The 19,985-nt window shown below is 49.8% G+C and overlaps 1 protein-coding gene across 2 annotated transcripts in view; it reads right to left on the bottom strand.

Annotated features, from left to right (window-relative positions):
* Positions 1 to 19,985, bottom strand: part of ASPP (Ankyrin-repeat, SH3-domain, and Proline-rich-region containing Protein) — a 91,393-nt gene that overhangs the window by 48,725 nt on the left and 22,683 nt on the right. For both annotated transcript variants that reach the window (XM_084584596.1, XM_084584597.1), the window contains 4 exons: positions 16,674 to 17,069; positions 10,771 to 10,836; positions 8,072 to 8,130; positions 4,395 to 4,548 (listed from right to left, as the gene is read on the bottom strand). In XM_084584596.1, coding sequence (XP_084440722.1) covers positions 4,395 to 4,548; positions 8,072 to 8,130; positions 10,771 to 10,836; positions 16,674 to 17,069 — 675 coding nt within the window. The remainder of the gene's footprint in view (positions 1 to 4,394; positions 4,549 to 8,071; positions 8,131 to 10,770; positions 10,837 to 16,673; positions 17,070 to 19,985) is intronic.

Raw genomic sequence — 19,985 nt, 5'->3', positions numbered from 1 at the left:
TCACCGCAGGCTCCCTGAGCTGCACCGACGAACTTTGGAACTTCTGTACATAGTTGTGTTTGTACATAGTTGTTCTGTACATAGTTGTATTCTGTAAATAGTCGTTGTAACATAGCCTCCGGAACTTTGTACATTATTCTTCATGTCATCTTGTTCATTTCTTTTTTGTGCGCCTTGCTAATGTTTGTCTTTCTTGAGTGTCTGTCTTTTCGAGATCTTTCTTGCTGGAACTGAAGTGTAGTTGACTTGTTGCGTGAAGATAGCATTCTTTTCTTCATGCTGGGGACCTGCCGCGTGCTTTCACTGATGGGTAGGAGGGCAATTAAGGAGAGGAGGATGTGGGATTCGGGCTTGCTGCGGCTGCCCTTTGCGCGGCCGCCGCCCGCTTCCCAGTTGTTCTCCCCGTTCCCTTTCTCCCGCCTGAGGCGGCGGAGAGGGGCTCGAGCGACTTGTCACTGTCGTTCGGGCCACAGCTCCGCCCTGGCGTTCCAGTGGTGGTTCTCATTGGCGCCTTTTGGCGGGAACACGGCACCGCTTCGACAGCCGCGCTCGCGCTACTGTCCGAGCGGAGCTCAGAGAGGGACTCCTCCGAGACATCGTAAGGTGCGTACGCAACTGTTCTTGTCTGCCGGCCTTTGTCCGCGCAGACCAGTGTGTACTCGAGTTCGTCTGCTCCGGGTCGTACCTGAGAGCGCAACTCGAGCCTGTCGATCGTGATCCAACGATCCGCGACAGGCGTACCTTGCGGTGGTTGCCCACACTCTCTCAAAGGAACCCTTTGGTCACTGCGAGAGAGATCACAGCACGCCCTTGCGTGCTTGCGGCGCGCACTCCGTGTCACTTGTGCGCGCAGGGGAGCCTAGCTCCTCGCGCGCTCCCTTGACACGGTGACTGCGTATGTGTGTGTATGTGCGTTTGTAAATATGTGTATGTGTGTGTGTGTGTGTGTGTGTGTGTGCCGCTGGAGGATGGCGTTTCAATAAACGTCTCCTTTGTGAACTTGGAGGTTTGTGTCCTTGCAGCGAAGTGCTCTCCTCCCTCTGGAGGTTGAGTGCGCGCTGCAGTGTTTCAGTGTGCGCGTGGTGACGGCTGATCGGGGCTTCGGCTCGCGCGACGCTCGAACCCGCGGTGGTTGGTGGCCTATGTCCACGTAGAAACCACAGTGTTTAGGAGGGTTGCGCAGCGCAGAGCTATGGGCGCAGTGCGTTTGTGTTCTGAGGGGTAGAAGGGCAACGGGAGAAAGGTGCACGTGCCTTACAATGCGGAGAAGGCCAGAAACCAGGTTCTATTGTATGAGCGCGCGGCGGGGAGGGTGCAGCAGCTGGAATTTCTTTTTTCTTTTCAAGGTTTTCGCATTCCACTACCTTTTGGCATGAGAACTCAGGAGCCAGACTTTTGTTATAACCGATAATGTGGCAAGGGGGCATTGTAGTAAGCGGGTTATTTTACCATAAAAAACATACAAAAGTGGACGGTACAGCAGGTACGAAGGAGGAAGAAGAGAGCAGTGGGGTGGGCAGGAGCGCGTGCGCTAGGTCCACTCACAGATTCATTAAACGTCATCTCACGAACATCGAGCATCTTCTTTCTGTCCTCTGTTCTCCTGTTGTCATCGCTTGCCGCCACGTAACAATATTGTTAAAACTGGTAGTATCGTTATAAGTGGACTCAACTGTAACAGAGTCCACATCCCGAGTAACGCGGAACAAAAATTCCAAGCACATAGAGTGGAAAAGATTTTCAAAAGACTGCATGAAGTATTTCTTTTTTATCGAAAGAGCACGAGACTGCACTACCAAGACTCTTATTTGGGCTTGTTGATTGCTAGGATTGTATGTAGTGGCTATATATCGCACGAGGAACTGTCGACCTACCTTCAGTACACAGCCACTACGTCCGAAACGAGATTGCAATAAACTTACCAATAATATCGCATATGCTAAGAGCCATGAGTAATTCTCTCTGTTGTCTCAATCCCTGGATTAGCGACGGTAGGTATGCAGTTCACATCTTTTTTTCTTAAAGTAATGGCAGAAGCAAATGCTTGGTCAAGAAATTTCTGGCATGCCATCTTAGTTAAAGCTATTGTGCTCATGCACACTCAAGAGCTACAGATTAGAGGAATTTTAAATATGGCTCCGTATTACCAATTAGCTCTTGAGGCAAATTAATCACACACAAAGAGACTGACCCCGGCAACTATGCAACAAAGACCTGTGTCATCAAGGGCAGGAAAAGAAAAAAAAACTAAAAGATCTTGTGCAACAATATTCTATTGAATAATTCATGGCCACTCTCCCCATATTTATGGAGACGGAAAAAGACGCCCGTTTGTTTTGCATAAATATGTGTTTGAATACTGAAGATTCCTCATGCAATACAGTTTTATTGAATGACGTTTCTCGTAGCGTAATTTTTTTTGGATTGGAAAACATTTATTGTCAGCAATGAGCGATTTGTGGGCGCTACACTTAGATGGCCTCAAGTCCGTTGCTCTCGGCGACTTTTTGAGCCCACTCAGTAGCCCGAACTTGCGTTAATGGGTCTGAGCTGGCCAGTATAGCCTCCCACTGCTCAAAAGAAGGGACTGGTAGTAGGTCTGCTGGTAGCGGCGCTTTTGTGCAGCTCCATAATATGTGATCATATCCTGCTATTTCGCCGCAGTGTTTACAATTTGGATTGTATTGTGCTGGGTACATGTGCGCTAATTTAGAAGGGCTGAAGAAGGCACGCGTCTGGAGCTGACGCCAGATTACTTCCTGTCTTTTGTCTAGTTTCTTGTCTGGTGGAGGATATATCCGCCTTTCTAGTTTAAAGTGATTAGTGTAGTCATGAAATGAGATTAGTGCATCTCTCGAGAAATTGGGGAATCAACCTGGCTCACTGCTCGGCTGACATAACCTCGAGCTATACTGTGAGCCAACTCGTTTCCTTTGTTCCCCGAGTGTGCCGGCACCCATATTAATTCCACCTCTTTTTGGTTCCAGTCTTTATATCTTAAAATTCGCTCTGTCTCTTTGGAGATCATGCCCCTCGCAAAATTGTTTATAGCAGATTTGGAGTCGCTAATTATGGTAACCGCTTTGGTGCTGACCATCGCCATGGCGATAACCGCTTCCCCCGCTGTCCCTGAGTAGTTTGTTTTTATTGAACCTGCCGTTCAATAAAGACGGCAGGTAAAAATGGCGTGTCGTAGTGTAGAGATTTGTTTTTCCTTGTGAGGGGGGGAGGGGGGAAAGAGGCAAAGACGGCTGTTTGCCGAGCAGTCAATTAAAGGTTCTTCTCCAGTGGCTTTTATGAGGCTTCGTATGTCCAGTCGTTGGCAGTAACACGAAAACAAAATGATACAAGAGTGCCTTCGGCTAGATGTGACGAAGAGTGCTCACTGATGGCTGAAAAATCCCAAGCTAGCCGAGTTGTGTACTTTAGTAGGCATGTGCTCATGTAAACGAGCCACGTGTCATGCCTTGCAGCGCTCCACAAGACCTGCACTGCAGGGTTCTACGCATTTGATTTTTAAGTTTTTCACTCGTGTTTTTGAGTACCGAAAGGTGTGCGCACCTAAGTTACTTGGACAAACCACTGAGGACAGCCGATTAAACTTGGTCTATAAATGATCTTTCTCATATTCACAATTAAAAAATCTGCTATTAGTGGTTTATTCATAAACCACTTTAATAATTTTAGCGGTGGGATTTCTTCATTCCCAAAAGAAGTGCACAGCCAGCCAAAGCCCGCCCGTGCCCACCCCTTCAAGCCCGTACTCGGCCCAGGCCCGCAACGTCAAGCCCGAGCTTGTGCAGCACTCTTATGCATAGAACTTCAAGGATTAAAAAAGTGCAGCTAATTTGTGGGCAAACTGGCTCCACTCTATAGCGGAAATTACAACTGCGTCCCGTTTGCCTCATTCATCTGCACTGGCGGTCACTGTCTTGATCAAGCACCCAATCCAACTACTTTGTTCAAGAAGATGCATGACTTTCATATAGTAAACTATAAAAAACAAACGTCTGACACAGCAACTGGGAAAAAGTTTGCAACTGTTCAGGCTGGCATCTCCATAATGTCTGAGCAGTAAGCATCCTTAAAGGGTGTGTGCAGCATTAGCTTGAACGCTGGATTTTCACCTACACCCTTGCCACTTCTTGATTGAGCAGTGCTGTGTGACTCATCCAATGCCACCAATGCCTTCGCCCCACCAATGCACCCTCCCTATCGGAGATTCTTTCTGCGAACAGCAATAACGCAACCTCGAGAATGAGGCAGTAAAAGACCTTGTGAGTGAACTGTCACCAATGTGTGGATTACAAGGTTGACTTTCTCTACACAATGACTGACAAAGCAAGCAACCATACTCTGACCAGAGCCAATAATCAAGGGCCATATGACAATACCTGTTGCTGGTGCTGTTCTTTTTGCTGCTGGTCCTGGCTGCTGTCCGGGTGTCTGTTCTCTTCCTCTTCCTCCTCCTCCTCCCCTTCACTCTCGCTGCTGTCAGGTGGACTCGGGGGTGCACCATCCACAGTGATGATGCGGGGCTCCGAACGGCTGCACCAACATCATGCACTGTTTCTCATGTGCAATTTCGCTTCACTAATGCACGGGCCAATTCAGGCTGCTTCATTTATCAGCTTGGAGACACTCGGCTATTACCGTATTTACTCGAATCTAACGCGCCCTCGATTGTAACGCGCACCCGTTTTTCGTGACCCCCACCCCCGAAAAAAAAAAAAGCTCCGATTGTAATGCGCACCCGTTCTCCGCGAAAAAGAGTACCGCGCACCTAACGCTTTCATACAGCAATACAACTTCGTCTCGTTTGGAAAAGCAAAGATTTAATCTCGGTGCACTAAAAAACACACACACAAAAGGAAACGGCTTATCTTGCCAAGATTGTCACTATGCCGGCACAAGGTTCACTCGTCGTCGCTGTCAGACAACTCCTTGTCACTGCTGACGGACCAAAGCATCTCATCCTCGGTGCCGTCCATGGCATTCGATATGCCACATTTTTTAAAGGCCTTGATGACCATGGCAGACGGTATCGTGCACCACGCATCTTTCGCCCATCCAGTGAACTCTTGCAGCGAGGCACGCTTCATTCTGTTGCTGGGAGTGAATTCATGGCAGCCACTCACAAGCCATTCGGTGTAGAGCGCCCGAATCCTATCTTTCACTGGCTTGTTCAAGCAAACATCGAGCGGCTGGAGCTGCGATGTCATGCCACCTGGTATCACGACAAGGTCGGTGTTGCACGCAGCGAGCTTGTCCTTGATGCGTTGGTCGAGATGGCACTTGAAAGCGTCGAGCACAAGCATCGCACGCAGGCCCAAACTGCCGCCGGGTCTCTTGCGCCAGACGTTATCGATCCAGTCGGCGACCAAGTCCGTTGTCATCTAACCTTTTTCATTGGCGCGCACAATCACGCCACTCGGAAACACGATTCCTTTCGGGAGCGTCTTGCGCCTGAATATGAGATACGGGGGCAGCTTGTGTCCATCCGCGGTGCAACAAAGCATTGCGGTGACGCGTGTTTTTTCGTGGCCGGAAGACAACACGCGCACTTGCTTCGCCCCCTTCTTTTCAACGGTTGTGGTGGCAGGCATGTCAAAGTACAGCGGTGTCTGATCGGCATTTCCAATCTGGCCGAGGTGGTAGCCGTACTTGCGGCGCAAACTTAGAACGAACCGCTGAAAACTGTGCAGCTTTTCTTCGTACTCTTCAGGTAACTTCTGGCATATCCCTGTCCGCCTTCGAAGAGAAAAGCCTTTTCTCTTCATAAAATTAGACAGCCAGCACCTGCTCGCTTTAAAGTCGCTCCGCGTTAGCCCTGTTTGTAGGGCTAGCTGCATCGCCCGGACTTTGAGCAGGTCCGTCGTCACTGGCCGCTGCGCCGCTCGCTGCTCTAGAACATATTCTGCGAGCCGCTCTTCTATTTCGGTGAACCGGCCCTGCTTCGGTCCACTGAAACCTTTTCGTGTAGCCTTGCTGCCGAAAATCTTTTCCTTCTGCTTGCGCCAGTCCCGCACGCATGTCTCCGGAACTCCGAATGCGCGTGATGCAGCCCGATTTCCGTCCATCTCTGCACACACGATGACTTTCCTTTTAAATGCGGCATCATGATGAACTCGACGAATCTTCGGCACGTCCATACTGGTCGGTCAATCGCAGAAAACGGGTAGGCTAACCAAAGCACATGTACCAAAGCACACGAAGGACGCTACTGCAGCTAGGCATAGACAGCTAGACCAGCTAGTAGGCTCGAAGTGCATACCAGGCGGCCATTTTGAAATGCCGATGGCGATATGATGTCGGAGATTTAGGGTCGTACTCGATTCTAACGCGCACCCAATTTTTGGACACGATATATAGGAAAAAAGGTGCGCGTTAGATTCGAGTAAATACGGTAACAAAAAAAAAAAAGAAAAAAAAAAGAATAATTTTCTACTGTGCGTGCCTACCCTGAATTTCGCACTTTTATGCAAAGAGAGGCACTTTTGCTTCTGGCTGAAGGTCACCATAGCAGGGCTTCAGGGAGTAAGCCTGACAGCACCTTGAAGCTAGAACAGTTAAAAGCCAGGGTTACAGCATGCTGCTTCCAGGGGCTGACACACACACCTCTGCTGACTTCAACAAAAGAGTCACACATGTAGCTTTAAATGCATCACCTGGGAATAAATGCAAGTGGAGAGCACTACTGACCTCATCATGTGCCTGCATTTAAGAAACAATGCTGAGAAATATATAGCAGCAAAGCCTCAAAAATGGCAAAGCGCCATGGCAGCCACGAAATGCACCCAAAAAAGGGAATTCTGTTCGAAATTCCCGCGTGCGTTGAAGCCTGCCGATCGCCACAATCTTGGGCTTGGTTTAAAACCGTTTTCTTTGTGCGCAATTGCACAATCACAACATGGCTTCGCTCAAGCAGACTGGTTTCGCGCACCGGTTTCTCGAAGGCCGTTTATGGCCTCACGTAGCGCCCCGCCATTCCGCGTCTCCCATTGGCTGGTGTGATCAGAACGTCATTTATTTTTTTTCCGCTGTTTTGCGCTCACCGCCTTAGCCGCCGCTTCATGCACGTCTTCGTTTTCGCTGATGTTTCTCGATGAACAGCTTTGTGCAGAGTTTTTCCTTGCGATGGAGATGCCGGAAAACAGATCGTAACCTTGCATGCAACGAGCCTTTGGGAGCCGTAAAAAACGAGCATGGAAAAAAACAAAACCAGAAGACGTCGGCCACAAGCATGCCGTCAGGACCAGAGTTACAGCTAGAGGCAGACTTGTTAGATACGCAGGGAACATAACGCTGCCCGATCACGACACTGCGGGTTCAAATTACAGCACAAATTGCATCCTGGATCACTGTACACTGAGTTGACACCACCGCCGCATACTACTTTACGGCGGAAGTCCGTTCTGTCGGGAAAGTCCGCAATCCAATGTGAGTTTTACCTCGGCGTTAGCGCGGAATGCGATGCCGGTACCGAGTTCGTGATTGTGGACATAAAAGTGTGAAGCAATATTATCGCGCACACGAAACGCGGAACCTGGGGCGATATCGCGAAGACGTGAGCGGTCAACCACTGGAGTGTCACAATGGACCTCAGCTGTAGCGCAGCTCGCCGATCCCTTTCGCGCTGGCCGCTGCCGGCGCGATTATTCCTGCTTTTCGTCACGTACTACTCTCATGCAACGCTTCTACATATTTTATTGAGAACCCAACTCACGTGCGTATTGGTTCTTCTATTGTGGCAGCTCAATCATGCGCTGGGTGAAAGTAATATATCGCGCCTCGCTTTCCGGCACGGCAGCGATGGGGGCCGCGCACTCAGCACACACACAAAAAAAGAAATCTGCATGAATAACAAACTTGTTGTGCGCCAACTTAAAATGAAAATGCACTTCAGAATATAATGTGCCATTTTCCCTGACTTGGAGAAAATTTGGATGATTTCCCTGAGATTTCCCTGAAAATTCCCGGTTTTCCCGGTTACTAGGCACCCTGAACAGTTTTACTGCAGCAGCGATAAAAGAAATATGACCACCAATAGCAGTCATCCAAGTGCACCCACCAGATGAGCGGTGGAGAATCCTCAGCCACTGCCTCCACCATGGCTGCTTCTGGGACCACCTGCATGGATATGCAAAGAGTGAACACAGCCCAGAAGATAGATTCACTCCATCTCCTATTGGGTGTGCCTCCAGTTTTGGGCAATTTAAGAGTAATCCTAAGTTAGCCACTACTATTCGGACCAGGCAAGCATATTTCTCAGGCAAGGAACTAAACAAATGCAGACGATGCTGGGCACACATTACTTTGCAGGGTGGCACTTCGCTAAGTGGTGTTTTACACAATGCTGCAGCCTACAACAGTACTGTGAAATTCCAAACAAGCATCCAAAACAGGTGCCACAGCCCCTCCTAACTTCATGGCTAATTTCACATTCCTGCCCAATTCCAAGAAAGCTCGCCGCACTTACCACACAATACTGGCCAGTCCCATTCAGTACAAGAATCCCAATGCAATCCAATCCTATTAGAGCCACGATTAGACTAGAGGTAGGCGCTGGGTGAAAACGTTGGTGGCAATCAATTCACTAGTTTTCGTTGGCAGTGCGAGAGCACTCGGTAGTGGCAAACCATCTCAGCTCTAAGCCCAATCATGTGCACTGCACTTTTTTTTTCTCACCCTTTCCTCCCCTCCCCCTGCTGATAATTTTGGCCTGTGTAGAGGGAGGGGACGCTTGCTTGCAATTTTATGCTGTAAAAACGTGTGCAAAATGATAGACGCATGAATTTAAAGATTAGTTGTCAAGCGAGTAGAAAAGGATGCCTCCAGGGGAGGATCCAGAAGGGAAGAAAACCACAGGACGAAGCCATTAATGATGTCGGACCATCCCACATAGAAGGTGGAGTTTAAGTATGCTCACAAATTTTTTCCACAATTTATAGAGACCATAAAAATGTAAAAAAAATCAAATTTCACTCAAGAAAAACCCTTTACTTAAACTTTAACTGCCAGTTATGATGAAGCAGGGACCGGTAGATTTGTGTGCATTCTGAAGTTTCACATCCCTCTAAATCTTGGCGTGCTTTGTGGACAATGGCAATTGGCTGTGAGCAATCTTATAAGCCCAGTGTTCAATGCTCACAAAAAGCTGTCAATGCGGAAACTGTACTGCGCTCACTGCACGGATGGTCCCAAATGTAATGTCTAAGATGGTGGGATGGCGATAAAGAAAAACAAACGACCAAAGCAAGTTCTCTGTCAGTGTTAGCCATCCTTTACAGCCAAAAACAAGTCTTGGTACAAGTAATGTGTCATTGTATGCACTCCACAGAGGCTTGCGTGTAATGAGGGCGTGTGGCCTGTTATCAGAATGACAGTTTTTCCTTACAGCAATACAGCCTAAGCTCTAGTGCATTCTGTAGTGGGTATGAGCCCCTTGATTTACAATGCAATGACATTTTGTTCTGCTCTGTAAAGCCATATGCGTGTCACAGCTGCTAGCTCACTGTGTGTTCAGGAGGACAGGAGTCACCCCAAATGAGTTCTGCAAGCTGTGACTATTTAAGTATGTCCGACCGACCACATGTGAGAATGGTGCAAAAGCAACCACTCATGTGCAGAGCTGAATTATGAATTAACAACGTACCACCGTACACACATCACCCTGCCAATCTTCTGTTGGCAGTGGTGGTGCAGGTGATGTCTAAAAACCGAGTTAATCAGTTGTGACCTAGCATTTCAGGCACGCTCATACATGACTGTAAGCGGCATGTCACAGCAATGCGAAAGAGTACAATTGGTCGAGAATGCCTAAAAAATCGGGAGCCTGATTTTCGGTAAACAACTGCACTCATTTTTTACACCCTGCAGCACTAGTAAGTGGATGAAGCATAACTTAGCAGACGCGTCGTGCTTGGTGCACTTCAAGAGAGCGTAAAAGCCCTCACCTTGGCTGTCAAGAATATGGCTCTGCCAGCGCCACGGAGATTCCCATCTGGCCAATAATCCAACATCTGACTCAAACCAAGTCGCATGTGTTGGGCATCAACAGTGAGTTTTGTACCTGGTATGCACGAGTCAATCTTAGCCCGATGACAGTGTGACAATGGTTCCCTGAATGTATCCACCTAGGCTAGAAAACGATACCGACAGGGCACATACTGGGATCAGCCAGCCTATCAACATGCAAGCTTTTTAAATAAGTATCACAGAGACGTGTTTGACTGTTCAGTCCCCCAGACTGCCCCGAAACCAAATGTCCCATGTTTTGCAGTAAGTGACAGTTCTGGCAGAACATTTCAAAGCGAAGACATGCTCAGTTTTGCAACTGCAGCAGACTGCTGTCGATAAGACGATGTCTGCCCATGACTGTTGATCCATGGCTACTACAAAAAAGTGGATCAATGCTACACACGGGTGTAAAGGTGATCTTTGAGCCATGCAGATGATTCCCACAGTCTTGACTTTGTTTGCTGGAAGACCCAAATTCTGAGCCCCAATCAAACGAGATGACATGTGGCAAGCTTTTCCAAGATGCATGCAAAAAACATCCTAATTGAGTTGTTTAAAAGTGGCAGTGAAGATCATGAAATAAAAAAAGGAATTGATGATGAAGCACCATGCAAGTCATTGGCAACTGTCCTTTGAGCAATATCTCAAGCTGGCATTGACCACAACAGTATAATTAAGCTTCTGCCTATGAAAGGTTTTACTATCAGCCAGGTTCAGAGGTTCAGCTAGCAGAGACAAAAGTATGCTCACCGGATCTGCCTCCTTGGCCTTCTTCAGGTCGGGAGGATTGCTATCCTCACCACTGGTGGAGGAGCCCTGCCAACACAAACACCCGCATTGCATGCACTTAAGCAAGGAACATACAAGACCATGCAATAAATGGCAGCCATAGATATACATATCGGACAATGTTAACGTGTAAAACAAGGAAGAAATGTTTGAATGGCATCTGCATGCAGAGATGAATGTCTAAGGTATCACTGATACCTAGAAGGAGGAAGGCTCCCAAATGATGAATGATTCCATGAAATTGGAATTCATGCTATGTGAAAGCTGTTCCAATACTTGATGCTGTCTTGAAATCCACACTTGATTGTTTGCAAAGCAAAGCGATTTTTTGCTTGAACTGAGCAATTTCTTCCTTTAGTGCTGTTATGACATCACTCATTGCAGCGTCTGGAGTTGATGGCGGTGTGGCGACAGGGCATTCGTTGGTCAGCAAAGCAGACCAATGCACTCCTTTGTGTACAGCAGAACCATCACATGAGAGTCATACTTGGTACTAGTATCTTTCTGATGCTCTGATAGTGCCTTTCAAACCTCTTAGCTTGCAGGTCAGGCAAATGCGCCACTGCTTCTGCTCTAGACTACTGAGGGAGCAAACACGGAAACCAGTAAAGTAAGCAAACACATAACTAACTGCTATTTACTAGTCCCTGCACTAAACAAGATTTAGAGGAGTCTATCAAAGGGTGGTACTGAATGCTGCTGTTCATCGCAGGACAGAATACAGTCAAACCCGGTTATAACGAACTGCATAATTCAACGCGATTTGTTTGCTATATAAAGTATTTCACTATAACCGAACCCGTTTACAGTCGAGCCCACTTATAACGGCCCCACTTAAGACGAACTGTTGCTTATAACGAACGAGACCGGAGCGACCGCCAAAATATACATTACTTCAATGGCACAAGATCGCACGTATAACGAACGTCCATGAGCGCTGCCGATCGGTTACAGCGAACGGACGGCGTAAACCCGGCGCCCCGATACGAGACAACGATGGGCTCCCATCCCTTTTGGTCTGTTTTCGCAATCCTCCTCGCAAGCGAGCTACCCTTTGCTCGCCGGCGCGCGCTGCCTACGAGTGTCGGCGCGTGGTGTGGCCTCCAAGGCCACGCTGCCGCCCCTCCTCGCAACTCCGCTCCCCTCTCCTCTCGCCATTCCCTCGTCTTCACCTGTCTCCACGGCGCCGGCTGCCGGCATAGTCTTCGAAGTTTCGTTGTTTCGTTTCCTGGCTGTTCCATTGAGCGGCCGTGCCAGGGGCGCGGGGCGCCAGGAGGCAGGCCTCTCCATACGCTAGCGGTTGTACTGTTTGCACGGGCAGACTGAATGCGCAGCATTCAGTACAGCGGTGACGGTTCGTGGCCTCCGAGATTTGCGGAGGTAATCTCGGAGGCCATGGGCGGTTGAAAGCAACTACGGTAGGAGCCAACAGGTGGCAGCACTGACGCTCAGGGATGCCTCTCATTGGTATCCCCGCTGCATACCATGCCCCGCTGTGTGTCCGTTCCGTTCCGTTCCATTCCTTAGGCACTTCCTCGCTTGCCTCGCGTGATTGTCGGACGTGCGCAAGTGCTCCGTCAGTTGCGGCGCTTTGTTGTCATTTTCGTGTGTGTGGTGTGAGCGCTTCGTCTGTCGGGCCTGAGTCGTATAATTCGGGATGGCGGACGGGAATTGCCTGCCTCCAGCGAGCAATTGTGACGGAACTGTCTCAAGGTGCTAAAAATTGCGAGCTGGTGAAGAAGTACAACGTGTCAAAATCAACCATCTCGACAATTCTGAAGAATAAGAAAAAGATCGCCAGCTCCGACGCCAACACAGCGGACAGAAAGCCCCTGCGGAAGGCCACCTATGCGGACGTAGAGGATGCGCTGCTGAAGTGGTTCGTTGACACACGGGCTCGCAATATTCCGATAAGTGGACCAATGATGCTGGGCAAAGCCAAAGACTTCGCATTCCTACTAGATTTTCCCGACTTCTGCCCAGGCAATGGCTGGCTACGTCGGTTCAAAGTGCGGCATGGGATTGTTTTTAAATCGATTGTCAATGAGGCGCGTTCGGTAAGTGACCAGGGCGTTGCCAATTGGCTTGCAACAGACCGAGCCATTATTGAAAGCTACGCAGAGCAGGATGTGTATAACGCAGATGAAACTGCATTATTTTATCAGATGCTTCAAGACAAGACGCACTCCATGAAAGGGGAGTCATGCGCTGGCGGTGAACACAGTAAAGTGCGCGTTACAGTTCTTCTGTGCACTAATATGAATGGCAGCGACCGGCGCATGTCGTTTGTAATCGGAAAATCCAAGAAGCCACGTTGCTTTCGGAACCATGTACCTGTGCGCTACAGGCATAATACTAAGTCCTGGATGACACGGGATTTATTCGCAGAGTGGCTGGGCGAGTTTGACCGCGACATGCAGAGGCAAAGCAGGCGCGTGCTGCTGTTGCTCGACAATTGCTCAGCGCACCACGTGCAAACGTCTCTGACGGCAGTGACTGTACTTTTCCTGCCGCCCAATACCCCTTCTAAAGTGCAGCCTCTTGATTTGGGCATAATACGCTCCTTTACAGCATCGTATAGGCGCCGCATTGTGCAGCGCTTGCTCATCGCCGTTGACCGTCCAGCCGCTAATTTGCCGCTCCGAGTTTCATTGTATTCAGCCCTTGAGATGGTGAAGGCGGCCTGGGTGGAAGTGACGACCGCTTGCGTGCGAAACTGTTTCCGCAAGGCCGGCTTCGTCGACGCAGTACCGGACGTCGGGCCTGATGCCTCCGATGATGATGATTCCGGCGGCGATTTGTGGCAGCGCGTCGTCGACTCCGACATGGGAGGCCCTGGCATTGGTTGGCAGGATTTTATTTCTGCAGATGAAGACGCGGATATTGCGGAACCGTGCACGAACGAAAGCATCGTTTCTGAAGTGCGGGCCGAGAGCGACGCGGAAGAATCAGATGAAGATGAAACGTCTGAGCCAGCACCCGTAAGCACATCTGTAGCAATGGGCTATATAGAGGGCCTCAGACAACTTGTCTATGCCAAGGGACTCGGCGAAGAGCACGCTAATGCTTTAAATAAACTGGAGACCGACCTCATCGCGTCTGCACTGCAGAAACAAACGAGCATCACAGACTTTTTTGCTAAGAAGTAAATTTCGTGTTTTGACCACCAACTTTTTTTTTCTCTCTTTTTTAGTTTGTGGTCCAGTTACTACGAACTTCGGGATATAACGAACGGACGCCGCGTGATGTTCAGGTTCGTTATAAGCGGGCTCGACTGTATAAAGAACTTCAGTACCAAATTCGTTATACACGATGTCCAGAACATCGCAGCGAAAACGCACTAATTAAAGAAAAATCGTGCCGCTCCATGAATCTACAAAACAAATTTATCACAGATAAATGCTCACTTATTTGCAGTAGGCAGTGATCTTCGCCTGAACACTGCGTTTAACTCCATCAGCGAGAATCGCACTTTCCACACGCGACATCATTTCCACATACTCCAGTCCGCTTCCCTGTATTTCGGAGCAGTATTGGCGCAGCAGATCGGTAGCAGCAAGGGCTTCGTGCAACGTTGGGCGAGGCCGATCGTCTTCCGGCGGCGGCTCCTCGGTCTCCTCGTTCGCACCAGATGCCAGCATGTCGGCAACAATTTCCGAGTCCAACGTGTTCGCTGTCACGGCTACGTTGTCGTCAACAGCGAGAAAATCCTCCAGGGCAACTTCTTCGGGCACAGCGTCCGGAACATCAGCGAGTTCTTCCCACAGCGTGGCAACGTCGCTGTCATCTTGCACAGTGCGCGCTTCACTAGCAGCTTCTGCATCCTCTCGACATAGTCCAGCAGGGTGGAAGCAGTTGCGGATTGTGGATTGCGTCACGTCTTGCCAGGCACGGTTGATCATTTCTATTGCGGCCAGCAAATTATTCTTGAGCTCGTCGTTAACCTCTGATGGCCGACTGGGTTTTCAAAATGGTGCTTAACGTGCTCCGCGGAATTTTGAAATACGCGGCAAAGCCAGACTTTTTTTCGCCACGGCCAACGCGGCGAATTATCTCCAGCTTGTCAGAAGCTGGAGATAATTAGGGTAGGGCACGCCGCTGCTTCGTCGTCATCTTGCAGGATGTAGCACCGGAATGCAAGTCAGCAGCAACGTAGGCACGTCCGGAATCGTGAGGATAGCAGCAGCACGACTTGCAAACGCGAACAAAGAAAGCTCCGAGGATGCGGGAAAGTGCGCCACTGACGAGTTCGTTGTTCGGAGGCTGCCTTTCCTTCGAAGATTCTCCCCTTCCCTTCGCCCAAACTTGAAACCAGTTCTGGCCGGTGTTTCTTCTTTCTCAAAGCGCAATAGGTCCGGAGCTGCTCGCACGTCTTTGATCACATAGTAGGCAGCTGCCGAATAGGAGCGCTGCAAAGAGAGGCTGGCCGATGGCGCGGATTTTAAAGGCTACTCACGCTACTCCGGGCGACGGCCGCGCATGCGTACAGGAGGGTCCCTCATGGAAGCTGCTGTAGAGAGCCCCTCCTGCGTTTTACAAAAGCGCGGCACGGGCCGAGGCCGCCTGGAGACAACGCGGAATCGGCGCAGAAGCACACTAGCGGGCGCGTTACGACGTATGCGCTATGTGAGACCTTGGGAACGGAGCCGTCCCCAATCCCCCTCTCATCTGACAACGGCATGCGCTAGAAGTATTGCGGCCCGGCAGCGTGGGCTGCCCGGAGAGTACTCGGAGCCGGCACAAAGGCCCGCCAGTTGGCGGGCGTTTGGCGACCGATCGCGCGCGCTGAGTTCGTTATATCTGATGTGTAATTCGTTGTAAAAAATACATTTTATATGCATAATGCTAGCGGAAATTCAAGTGTTCGATATAAAACATAATTCGCTCTATCCGAGTTCGTTATATTCGAGTTTGACTGTAGCACGCTCTCTTCATACTAGTTCACGCCAACGTGCACAGAGGAAGTCGCAAATTCACTGTGCATATGTGGGTGCCCCTTCCCTTTCCTCCACACAGCTCCCCCTGTACAACACGTATGGCACAGTACACCGGGCATTCACCCTGTCATCTCCCAGTAGCGACATCCTACACCCATCTAGCAGGGTTTCGTCTTTCCAGAACCATGCTCACACATGGTGGCCCTCTTCTAACTCTGACCAGACAAAACAGCCAACACACTAATACTCAAGAGTGGCTAAAAGGTGCACCGTGTTAAATTTCTGTTAAGTGAGCAACAAATATGAAATAAAAAAAAACCCTCCAAAGAGACTAAACCCACAATTTCCAGCATCAGTTTCTTGCTTCTTTCCCATCACAAGCTGCACAGCACAGTCAAGAAGCAAACCCACTGGCCTCTAAACTTTTGACTAACACCGTACTGTAGCTTTTGTTTGCACTAGCTGTCACAGCTCACTGCCAACACAACAGTGAATGCACAGGGAACCCATGATGGCCTTCTTCGATGGCCTTCTCATGACCATCTGCGTGTAATGCCCTCCCGTGTTTGTTTTTGGAACCACACTAGCACCCTCCAAAGATGTTGCCCCAGAGTACTAACTTCACGTGTGCATGCCCATTCCCTTCTCCCCTAGGCCTCAAGTCACGCTTCTGAATTATGATTGACTGACATGAGATGCAGTTGAAAGTTACTCAGTGCAAGCATACAACCTATGCCAGAAATGTTCATTCAGCAAGTTGTCATGCATTCGTTGTGCCAAATATTAAAGGAAATGGAAGAGGAGAAAAGGAGCACACATATGATGAACAGATGCTTGGTTGTGCAATCTTTTTCTGATCATTTGTCTTCTGCACCGTTCAGCCACAATGGAACACACTCCCTTAGAAGTGTGTCGGGCTCCACTGACCTCCGGTTGCCTCTGACTGGCCGAGGGAGGTGGGGGTGGTGGTGGCAGTGGTGGGGGCTGCAGGGGTGGTGCGGGTGTCCGGAACTTGGTGTTGTAGGGCAGCGTCTGGTACTTGGGGTCCGACCGAGGTCGGGGCTCAACGGCTGCCACATTGGTGGCCAACAGCAGTGACGGGGGTGTAGGAAGGGTGCCCCCTCCGCCTCCTCCACCTCCCCCTCCGCATCCGAGTGGAAGCCGTGCCTGGTGTTGCTGCAGTGCCTGCTGCTGCTGGCTATTGTGAAGTCGCTTCTTGTGCAGCCGCTGACGCAGCTCCGCGATGCGCCGGTCCAGAGCCTGCACCTCCGCCTGCCGCTGGGCCAGCTGCTCCCGCTGCTGGCCCGCACGCTGCGCACGAGCCTGCACAGATAAGCACCACACGTTGAGCATGTATTGAGAGAGCCAAGCTATCAAAACTTGCCAATGCTACTGTTGTGAAAAAAAAAAAAAATAAACAAGCATTGGCCTCCTCATAAAGAGTCAGTGCAAACATATACAGCCCTGTCAGTCAACAATTACACACAGCAGGAAATATCTGTTTCATAAAATAATTAACATAAATAAGTATGGGTAAAATGTGGTTGTGGTTTGTGGGGTTTTAACGTCCCAAAGTGACAAAGTCTATGAAAGACCCCGTAGTGGAGGACTCCAGAAATATCGACCACCTGGGGTTCTTTAAAGGAGTATAGACACGTACATTTTCTGTATCGGTATTTTTGCTTTAATCGATCCACAGTGGTCCAAAACAGAGGGACTGTGACCCAAAAAGCCCCAGCACAGATCAATTAATTTATTATCAGTGCATTTATTAGGGCTAGTTTCGGTTTTGATCTCTCCGGACACAAGCGCGATGACGTCAGATACGAGAACGCCACGCGAGCGCCCCCTACTGGCAAGGTTGATGATCGCGTAAACACAAAATCTGATGACGCATTCGGGTCGCGTTTTTCGTCTGCTTGCTGTCGCACGTGCAAAAAAATATCGTCGTCGAGCAGCGCTTCAGCGTAGCATAATTAGTACTGTGACGTTATTTCGCCCAATAGCGTAGATGTTACTAATATTGCCGGGCACTTTAATCCCAACCCGCTCGTCTGCGACTCAAGCGACGAAGCTGGAATCAGCAGCAGCCACGAAAGCTTGGTGGGTTGACGCGCAGGAAATGTCAACTGGTAGGAATGTTGAACAAAGGAGCCGTGAAGACGCTGCTTTATTAGTCCGGTTGGCCAACGCTGTGAGCCAAGCTGTTCTAAAAAAATGTTTTAGTAATGACGCGATCAGCCACCGTAACCCGTAAGCTCTCCCGATGGCTCCCGTGCTCACGCGCTGATTGGTCACGACATGGAAGGCCTGCGTGCCGCCGTCCAAGCATGTGGCGCCATTTGGCGCAGTCAAGGCAATCTGGATGCATAAAGCCGTGGCCGCCGCGATCGGCTCCCAAGTCATAGCTGCCTCATAGCATCTGCTATCGGTAATCTAGCTATCGCGGACCGCTGTTCATTTGCTTACATAACTATTTGTACAAAGGACTGTCAGTCACGATTAGATTACGAGGATTATTCGGCCAATACGGAGGTCCTGGTAGAAATAATTACAGTGATACAGTAAAAGCTCGTTAATTCAAACTCGAAGGGGCCGAGAAAATTGTTCGAATTAGGAGGAGTTCGAATTAACAGTCGGGCACTGGAATGAGCGCCATCGTGGCCCACCGTGCTGGCCGAGCCCACATGTTGACTCATTTCCATGAGTAAAGAGGGCTAGGCGCTACTGCACGTTTACGGAGGGCGATTCCGATAATTTTTGCAATCGAGCCGCAACGGCGAATGAACGGAACTAATCGGTCATTCATGCGCCGAAAACAAGAACCGGAATGCATTCGTGTGAGTAGCGAGCTTCAAAACATGTTTATTTACACGGAAAAATAATCGGTAATGTGCGTTTGCTTGCGTTTCTTGTGCCGCGACTCCACAAGCATCGACTGCAGCTTGCCCACGAGTTCCAGCGCAGGATCCGAATTCTCATCGCCGGAGAAGTATCGTGCAGCGAGATCGAGCGCCGACGCTACTTTACATGCACTAGGGGGTGGCACCGGATCGTCGCCTTCGTCGGACTCTTCATCGCTTTCAGCCGTGTTCGCCACCCGTGAGCCCTGTGGAGCACATGCAGCCGCGATTATATCCTCATCACTCAAGGGCCCAGACGTCTCCACACCGTTTTCAACGTCAATGTAAGCTTCAAAGGCAACACCCTCCGACAAAGCTGCGTAGCCACGGTCGAGCACGACGGAGTCATCAGACGAAGCCTCCGCTACCTCCGCGCTGCATGCTTCTGGGTCGTCACTGAAGCCACACTTGCGGAAACAATTTTTGATAGTTTCCGGCTTGACGGTATTCCACGATGATGCCAGCATGTGGACAGCTCCAAGCAAATCGATGTCGTACGACTTGCCACTGTCCAAACAAAGAAGTCTCTCTAGGAGGTGGCGCCTGTAAAGCATTTTTAAGTTCTGAGTAACTCCAAGATCCATAGGCTGGAGCACAGAAGTCGTGTTTTTAGGCAAAAATGCCAAGCGGATTGCTGTCAGTCCACTCACGTCACAATGAGCTGTACAGTTGTCCACGAACATGAGAACATTCCTGTTCTGTGCAGCGAATTTCCTGTCTAGCTTGGGCAGCCAGTCGGTGAAAATTTCCCGTGTCATCCACGACTTTTTGTTTGCGGTGTAATCAACAGGAAGCTTCTTGATGCCTTTAAAACAGCGAGGCTTCTCTGCCTTGCCGATCACCAGCAAGCGGCACCGTTCCGTGCCCGTCGCATTTGCGCACATCATGACGGTGATTCTTTCTTTGCTTCTCTTTCCGCCAGCACAAGTGTCGCCTTTGTAAGTGACGGTCTTGCTGGGGAGCAATTTGAAATACAGCGCCGTCTCGTCAGCATTGAATACATCGCTGAGCGCATAATCAGCGAGCAGTTCCTTCAGTTCACTGGAGACCCACTGTTCACACGTTTCCTTGTCGACTTCAGCTGACTCCCCACAAACGTTTCTAAATGTCAGCCCGTGACGCGCCTTGAAATGCGACAGCCAGCCTTCCGACGCGCCGAACTCGCTGATGCCCATTTGGCTGGCAAAGACTGCAGCCTTCGCAGCAATTATGGGCCCACTCAACGGAATGTTCCGGCTGCGAACTTCTTTTATCCATGCCATTACGGCACTCTCCACTTCGGGATGGGCCGACGCCCGTAGCCTTTTGCGAGAGGGCTCCTTAACGTCTTTACGAA

The sequence above is a fragment of the Amblyomma maculatum genome, chromosome 11, assembly GCF_055883805.1.
Source record: "Amblyomma maculatum isolate TAMU_Amacu chromosome 11, ASM5588380v1, whole genome shotgun sequence".
Taxonomy (NCBI): Eukaryota; Metazoa; Arthropoda; class Arachnida; order Ixodida; family Ixodidae; genus Amblyomma; species Amblyomma maculatum.
This window is presented reverse-complemented; position numbering and strand designations above follow the sequence as displayed.